Source organism: Anguilla rostrata, chromosome 1 (assembly GCF_018555375.3).
Source record: "Anguilla rostrata isolate EN2019 chromosome 1, ASM1855537v3, whole genome shotgun sequence".
Classification (NCBI taxonomy): Eukaryota; Metazoa; Chordata; class Actinopteri; order Anguilliformes; family Anguillidae; genus Anguilla; species Anguilla rostrata.
This window is the reverse complement of record NC_057933.1, coordinates 1,538,863-1,547,616: the sequence shown is the minus strand read 5'-3', so window position 1 is coordinate 1,547,616 and position 8,754 is coordinate 1,538,863. Positions and strand designations below refer to the sequence as shown.

At 51.3% G+C, this 8,754-nt stretch overlaps 2 protein-coding genes across 2 annotated transcripts in view; both read right to left on the bottom strand.

The window, feature by feature from the left end:
- The window catches only part of LOC135239254 (uncharacterized), a 52,423-nt gene that overhangs the window by 35,118 nt on the left and 8,551 nt on the right, over window positions 1-8,754 (bottom strand). The gene's annotated exons all lie outside the window — the stretch shown is intronic.
- Window positions 1,157-8,699, bottom strand: LOC135257610 (fucolectin-2-like). Its single transcript, XM_064340555.1, has 4 exons — window positions 8,598-8,699; window positions 2,688-2,776; window positions 2,016-2,310; window positions 1,157-1,577 (listed from the first exon to the last, which is right to left on the bottom strand). The coding sequence occupies exons 2-4, from the start codon at window positions 2,773-2,775 to the stop codon at window positions 1,412-1,414; spliced, it is 549 nt and encodes a 182-aa protein (XP_064196625.1). The 5' UTR covers window position 2,776; window positions 8,598-8,699; the 3' UTR covers window positions 1,157-1,411.

Below are 8,754 nucleotides of genomic sequence, written 5' to 3'. Positions count from 1 at the left end.
ATCGTCTTTACAGCGTGAGCCACCCAGAGGCCCACACAGAAAAACTCAAATTCTTTACTCCCATTACCCAGAGCAAACTAGTCAAAACAGTTTCTTCTTCCCAATCATTCACCAGTCCTCTAGACCCCGTTTATGACAGTGTGAGACACTTCAAAATGATATTTTTAAAACTATCATGACTTGAAAAATCTAACCCCATTACGAAACAAAAAATACAACATCACAATACAGTCAGTTACAGTAGTATATTTTTTTCAGTTAATTCCAAGGTTGTACTGTTATTTGACCTGCAGAGGGCGCCAGTAGGACAATTACAATTAAATAAGCCTCAACCACTGATAGATAGAGCCTCAGTGCTCTTTACACAGGACATTTACTATGGGGAGCCACAGAGTATTTCTACATTCAGATTCAAGCATCAGGGGACGCAGGCTGATTTTTCTCGTCGGAGGATGTGTGGCTTTACAAATTACATCAGCCTTGAAGTTTTGCCCACGGTTTAACTGTTCAAATACAGTTTTCTCTGAATGCTTTTTATACCATATTCTGTTACTCCCATGTCGTTTTTATGTCATCCACCTGTAGATCTTTAGACCAAACATTACCTGCCATAATCACTGAGATTGAAATTGTCTTCCAGTGCGTTCATTTTCTACTCCCTACGATTGCACTACTGACTCCCACTGCTGAATTAGTCCATATTCATGCACTTTGTTGAAAATATATGAGGAGCAAAAAACAATCAAGAATGAGTTTTCCAACACTATGGCATCTGTAAATATGAGGATGATTTAAGCACTGCCTAATCACTACCTAAATAAGTTTATATTTTTGTCCCTTTTAGGTGAGGTCCCTGAGAAGAGCCAGAGTCTTTAATTCTAACTTCATGTTCAGTCCCAGGTGTTATCCAGTTTGTGACAGGTAAGGTGCAGGTGTGGGTGCCAAAGTGGTTGTCTGTCACTATTGTATCCAGTCAAATAAATAGCATAATTGGCAACATGATAATTTGTTCATAGGAAGTTTTTTCTATTTGACTTTCATTATTTGACAGTTATTTAAGGTTGTATCACAGCAAATAAATAAAAAGTCCCAACACTTTTATTCAAGAAGACCTAACTCTGAGCAACCCACAATATGCTCAGCACACACACGTATGTCAATGTTTTAAATGAGATGTTTATTTGATGCACTACAAAGAAAATCAGTCAATAAATGAATTTGCATAAAGCAGACAAGTAGAACTTCAGCAAGTTTTCTGTACATGAAAACATGGAAATATAGTAAAATGGCAGCATGATTCCCAAATCCCAAAATAGTTAAATTGATTTCTTTACCCGCATTTCTAAACAGACTGCATCTGGCTATAAAGCAATGAGTAGTTGTAGATGCAAACAGATTTGCAAACTACTGCTTAGCAATTTTCGCATTTGGCAGAAAGCAGAGCATTCACTTCCACTTCACACAAGTGAAGGAAACCTGGTCTTGGATGGAACACTGTGACGTAGCGTCCCGTCATTGTATATGGACAGTAAAAGGTTCTAGTCTCTCCTGCTGCCATATGGCCAATCACACTGCACCTGCAGGAGGGAACAGAATAAAGTTGATTAGTGGCTCATCGACTTTGGTCTTCTTTCGGAATAATATTCACCCTAATTCTGAATAATATGATGCTCTGTGCCCGAGTTACAGTAGCTACTGTGTGACGAGGGGGAAGCTTGTCATTTGGTTGGGGTGGAAATGGAAATGATTGGTCAGTGTTGGCAGGTCTGTAGTCTGGTCTGTACTGTGCAGTGTAACTGGAGAACTGCAGTGTTAAACAGAGACGGCTGCTGGCAGCTCTCTCTCTCTAAAGAAGCAGTGCACACTGACCTGCACCACCCCGAATAGACAGAGGATGTTGCACAGGTGAGACCGACATTATGAACACAACCCGGCGTTTAAAACCAAGAGAGGAAAAAACTATTTTTGTTTTATTTCTGAATATAAGGCTCTGCACTGTAAAGATCAGTACTGACTGTGGATTATTGATTCCGTTGTTCTTCAGGTGTTTGCCGATGAGGATGCGAGCTCCACTGATCCTTTCTCCACAGCAGTCTCCTCTGTTGGTGATGGTGACGGAGGTGATTTGGTACTCCTGCAGCAGGTCCACCCTCCACCAGCGGTTGGGACCAATTGCAGAGTGGGAGCAGGATCCATGGAAGAAGTAAGAATCTCGGTTTCCATCAATGGCATTGCTTGCATGGCTGAAAGCATCCCATTTCCCCTGCAGTTGATCCAACTGAGTGGCCTTCCCACGTAAAGCCACATTCTCTGTAAGGGAGGGGGGGGCATTATCACAACTGATACAGCATGGCTGTTTAAAATGCTGTCACTTCATTAGCACCCTGGCTCAATTACTGTGCACTTATCAGGAGTTTAAGCAGGAGCTGTAGACCTATAGACTGGACTACTGCAACTCACTCCTGGTCAGACTCCTACAGCACTCTACAGTCCCTTCAGCTCATCCAGTCTGCCACAGCACGCACCACCCCTCACTCCCCCCCCCCCCACCAAATAACTGAGCCAAATAAATGTTGAAGGGAAAAGGTTGAAGTTCTGGCACTTTTTCAGAGAAAAAATGTATCTTATTTAAGCTTACAGGCACAGGTGGTTTCCATGGCAGTGCATGTGCATGGGGTGGAGTGTACCTTGTACGTATCCGTCAGGAACGTCAGCTGACTTGATGGTTGAAATGGCCAAGATTTGAAAAAGTAACATAATCGTTTTGAACTTCATCCTGGAAAATAATTAATTAATAATCCTTCAAAGTCATATTTGTTTACTAAGAAAATATTCTTAAATGATATATTCTTAAATAAATATTCTGAAAGAAATGAAAATGTGATGATTGTGTCGATTCTTAAAAAATCTTATTTTAAACTGATATTGACTGAATACAATTTTATGCTGTAAGTTTGACATTTAACAGCTTTGTCTTCCAGTGCTAAGCATTATGAAGGTAATGCCTGCTAGCTAACTTAGCTAACTTAGATAGCGTAGTGTGGCACCGTACTGGGTGTGACGGTGCAGGCGGGGCGGCACAGAAATACACAGACCAGAGGTTTGGGGAAAAATAGCCCAACAGGGCTCTTTAATCAAACCAAATTAAGCACGCAAATCAAAGCCGTACTCAACAACAAAAGATTCTTCTTTAAATTAAATTAAAGTAAAGTAAAATAACTGAAATTAAGGTAGTTATGACCCGGAGACAGCTTAGGGGATCCCTCTTTGAAGCACGAAGAGGGATGTGGTCCCGCGTCTCCGCTGGCTTCTGCAAAACAAGTACAAGTTTAGAAACAGATATTTCGCCGCTCTGTTCTAGCCCGAAAACCCCCTACGCTCAAGGGAGACAAAGGCCTCCTCTTAAGCTCCCAGCTCGTTTCCCTGGAGTAGCGGCAGCTGTGTGGCCTCATTGACTTCAGGTGTGTTGAATGCCAATGAGGGAGTTGGGGAATTTCCCGGTTGCCGCTCTCCAGGGTCCTGTGGCTGGGCTTCGCAGAGTGGTGCTGTCCTGGGTCCTGAACTGCGAGCCTGGTGGTAGGTTTGAGCTGATGAATATCCGGCTGGGAGGGGCACTGCGGGGGCATGCCCCGATCCACGCCACATCCCTCCCCCCTAAGCGAACCGCCACCAGTGCTTGCCGCGGCCGCCCAGAGTGTGTGCAGACGGGACAGGGCGTCAGCGTTCCCATGTAGCCTTCCGGGACGGTGGACCACCTCAAAGTCGAAGGGCTGGAGTGCCAGGAACCAGCGGGTCACCCTGGCATTGGTGTTCTTCTCCCGGGCCATCCACTGGAGGGGCGCGTGATCTGTAACCAGAGTAAACTTCCGCCCGAGCAGGTAGTACTGGAGTGCGGAGAGGGCCCATTTAATGGCAAGGGCCTCGCGCTCCACAGCAGCATACCGGGATTCACTCGGGCGGAGCTTACGGCTCAGAAATAACACGGGGTGCTCCTCATCGCCATGTACCTGGGACAGAACCGCGCCCACCCCCGTCTCCGACGCATCCGTTTGGACCAGGAAGGGTCGGTCGAAGTCCGGGGTATGGAGGACCGGGTCCGAGCACAGGGCGGCCTTCAGGTCCTGGAACGCCCTCTCCTGCTCGGGGCCCCACAGCAGTTTCTCTGGTGACCCTTTTCGTGTGAGGTCAGATAAGGGAGCGGCTGTGGAGGAGAAATGAGGGATAAAACGCCTGTAGTACCCGGCCAACCCCAGGAAGGCACGTACCTGGGTCTTGGTGGCGGGCCGGGCCAGTCCTTCACAGCCTGCACCTTCTTATCTTGGGGCTTGAGCAGGCCCCGACCGATGGTGTAGCCCAGATACTGTGCCTCGTTTTGCGCTATGCAGCACTTGGCGGGATTGGCGGTGAGGCCAGCTTGTCGCAGCGCCCCCAAAACAGCCTGGACATGAATCAGGTGGACGGCCCAGGTGCGGGAGTGGATTACCACATCGTCCAAGTAGGCTGCTGCATAGCGCTGGTGTGGCCGGAGTACGACGTCCATCAAGCGCTGGAACGTTGCTGGTGCCCCATGGAGCCCGAACGGCAGGACCCGATACTGGAACTGGCCCACCGGGCTGGTGAAGGCAGTCTTCTCCTTGGCCGACTGGGTGAGGGGGACCTGCCAATAACCTTTGGTTAGGTCCAGGGTTGTAATAAAGCGAGACTCACCCAGTCGCTCAAGTAACTCATCCGCCCGGGGCATGGGGTACGCGTCAAAGTCGGACACAGCGTTGAGACGTCTGAAGTCGTTACAGAAGCGCAGGGAGCCATCGGGTTTAGGCACGAGGACTATGGGGCTCGACCAAGGGCTGCAGGCCTCCTCAATGACTCCCATTGCTCTCATCCTCTCAATCTCCTCCACGACGGCCGCTTTCCGTGCTTCTGGGATCCTATACGGGCGTATGTTCACCACGGTGCGCTCTGGCGTACGGATATGGTGCTCCATTAAGGTGGTACGACCTGGGAGAGGGGAGAACACATCACGGTTTTGGTCAACCAGTTCTCTCACCTCTTGGACCTGGCGGGGGCTCAGGTCAGCACCATATCGCACCGTCTCCCGGGGCGCAGGGGTTGTTTCTTCGGTGGTGAACATCGCCGCCGTTGCTGCTGCAGGACCCTCTACCCACCTCTTGAGCAGATTCACATGGTACACCTGCTGCGGTTTCCGGCGTCCGGGCTGGTCTACGCGGTAGTTCACTGGTCCCACTCGCTCTTCGACTGTGTAGGGTCCCTGCCAGGTGGCTAGAAACTTATTTTCAGGGGTGGGTACGAGTAGAAGGACACGGTCACCTGGCCGGAACTCTCGGGGTTGAGCGGGCCGGTTATATGTCCGCTGCTGGGCGCGTTGTGCTTCCACCATGTGCTCTCGCACCACTGGCATGACACTTGATATGCGGGAGCGCATCTCCTCTACGTGTTCGACCAGGCTCCGGTGCGGTGATGGCTGTTCCTCCCAGGCTTCTTTGGCGAGGTCCAGGAGTCCCCTCGGCCGCCGCCCATACAGTAGCTCAAAAGGGGAGAAGCCAGTGGAAGCCTGGGGCACCTCCCGAATGGCGAAGAGCACATACGGCAGGACCTGGTCCCAGTCCTTGCCGTCAGCAGCGACTATCTTCCGGAGCATCCGCTTCAACGTCTGGTTGAACCGCTCGACCAGCCCATCCGTTTGCGGGTGATACACTGACGTCCGGAGATGTTGTACTCGCAGCAGGTGACATGTGTCCGCCATTATCTTGGACATGAATGGAGTGCCCTGGTCCGTAAGAATTTCTTTTGGTATGCCGACCCGGCTGACGAGGTGCACCAGCTCGCGAGCAATGGCCTTGGAGGTGGCGACGCGGAGGGGCACGGCTTCCGGATAGCGGGTGGCATAGTCCAGGATGACCAGGATGTAATTGTGTCCCCGGGCTGACTTGGGCAGGGGTCCGACCAGGTCCAGGCCGATCCTCTCGAAGGGGGTCTCTATAATGGGGAGAGGGATTAGAGGGGCGGGTGGTGGCCTTACCGGGGAGGTGCGTTGGCACACCTCGCAACTGCGGCAGTAATCCTCCACCGCTCTGCGCATTCCTGGCCAGTGGAAGCGGTCTGCCACCCGCTCTAGGGTCTTCTGCATGCCCAGGTGAGCTCCCAGGATGTGTGTGTGGGCCAGCTGTAGGACGGTGGCCACGTACTGGCGGGGTAAGACCAACAGCTCACGGACTTCTCCCCGTCTCGTGGTGTGGTAGTATAGCAGCCCGTGTTGCACCGAGAAGTAATTTGCTTCTAGGGGCCCTTCTCCCCTCTTTACCCCTTCAAGGACCCGCACCTGGCTCCAGCAGTGGCGCAACCGGTCATCCTGGACCTGCGCGGTGCCAAACTGTCCTTTACGCTGTGCCTGGGGAGGGAGATTGGACATCGTTAAGGGGGGTAAGAGCTCACCTTCCCCATCAGCTTCTTCTGCCACCTCGCTTACTCCAACCCGTTCTCCCAGCCAGGCAGAATAGGGTTGGCCTGGTGGATGGACACGGGGTTTGGTTCGTCGGGGCCATGACCCGGTTCCCTTCCTTCGGGCTCTTCTGCCCCCCCTCTGGACAATTCTGGCAGCCTGGTACAGGGCGTCGAATTGCTCCGCAGCCAAGCAACTCCGTTCATGGGACAAGCGAGCTGGAATGGGGGCCGGGTCGGTGGGCATGGACACATCTGAGGGCGACTTTCCAGAGGTGGGCAGCAGGGTGGGTATTTTCCCTCGGGCCTGGGCCGAGTCCGGTGGGGTCGGCTTCCGGTCACCTCCAGTCTGGGGACGGAAGAGGGAGCGCTCGGTCGGTCCTGCCTTCAGCATCTCTTGCGTGGCTTCAACTCGCTCCACCAGCTCCACCAGGTCCTCAGGGCTCTGTGGTGAATGCTGCCCGGCCAGCTTCTTTGCCTCATACGGTAATGCCCGGAGGTACCGATCCATGGCGACCCGGTCGAGGATCTGCTCCACGGACAGGCGTTCAGGTTGGAGCCAACGGGTAACCAGCCTCCGGAGTGACGCCATCTGGCTGCGCGCGTTGACCCCCGGTTGGTAGGCCCAGGTGGTGACCTGTTGTCCAGCGGATGTGGGGGATACACCGGCTCTGGCCAGTATCTCCCTCTTCAGCCTGTGGTAGTCCCGGGCTTCTGCTGCGCCCAGGTCTTGGTATGCTTGTTGGGCCTCGCCGGTGAGGAAGGGAGCAAGGGTGTCTGCCATCTCCCGGGGATCCCATAACTCGCGCTCGGCCACCCGCTCAAAGGTGTGGAGGTAGGCCTCCACGTCGTCGGCTTCAGTCATTTTTGTCAGGACATCCTTAGCCTTCGTCCTGCTACCCGGGAGCGGTACGGCCGATGCGCTGTGGGCCTGGACCACCTCGGTGAGCCGGATGACCTGTTCAGCCATGACCTGGGCAGCATGTTGTTGTCCCAGGTTAGCCTCCACGAGGGCCCGTAAGAGGTCCTCCATGTCGCAGCTAAATTGGGGAACACAAGACTAATGAAAGAGGGGGGGGGGGGGGAGAAACAAACAAGCCAAAAAAAAAAATATTTTTTTTTTTTTTTTTTTTTTTTAAACTCTACCGCAAGAACGAGTGTAACACTCGAGCTCGGGGTAGTTAGCTGCAGTCTGCTATTACTCCGTGCCTATGCCCGCATTCTCCACCACTGTGGCACCGTACTGGGTGTGACGGTGCAGGCGGGGCGGCACAGAAATACACAGACCGGAGGTTTGGGGAAAAATAGCCCAACAGGGCTCTTTAATCAAACCAAATTAAGCACGCAAATCAAAGCCGTACTCAACAACAAAAGATTCTTCTTTAAATTAAATTAAAGTAAAGTAAAATAACTGAAATTAAGGTAGTTATGACCCGGAGACAGCTTAGGGGATCCCTCTTTGAAGCACGAAGAGGGATGTGGTCCCGCGTCTCCGCTGGCTTCTGCAAAACAAGTACAAGTTTAGAAACAGATATTTCGCCGCTCTGTTCTAGCCCGAAAACCCCCTACGCTCAAGGGAGACAAAGGCCTCCTCTTAAGCTCCCAGCTCGTTTCCCTGGAGTAGCGGCAGCTGTGTGGCCTCATTGACTTCAGGTGTGTTGAATGCCAATGAGGGAGTTGGGGAATTTCCCGGTTGCCGCTCTCCAGGGTCCTGTGGCTGGGCTTCGCAGAGTGGTGCTGTCCTGGGTCCTGAACTGCGAGCCTGGTGGTAGGTTTGAGCTGATGAATATCCGGCTGGGAGGGGCACTGCGGGGGCATGCCCCGATCCACGCCACAGTAGATATTCAGATAGTTTGCACCACCACTGATGCAACCTTTGAAGTACCATATCTATTAAACTTTGAAGGTTTTACACAAATAAATTCAATGTGAAGATCACTCTAAACATAGGAAACATCTGTGTCGTGGATATTCAGCTTTGTTAAATTTTTCTTGGAAAAAAACACTAATTTTTATTAAAATATCTGGCAGCTTTCTGAAGTTTCAAGCTGGAAATGAGTTTATCAGTAATTTTTGCAAGATTGCTAATGTAGAGCTTTGCAAGTTGATCTGCAGGTTGGTCTAAATGGTAATCTTACCTGTCAGTAAGGCTGCAGGTGTGCACTGGTGGATCTTTGGTAGATAATTGTTGACTAGTCAGTTGGAATGTAGATGTGTTTGGGAGGGGGCCTCTTAAATACCCCAGAATGGGAGTGCCTGTCAAATGTCAAACTTAGTTCATAGATTTGTGAGGAA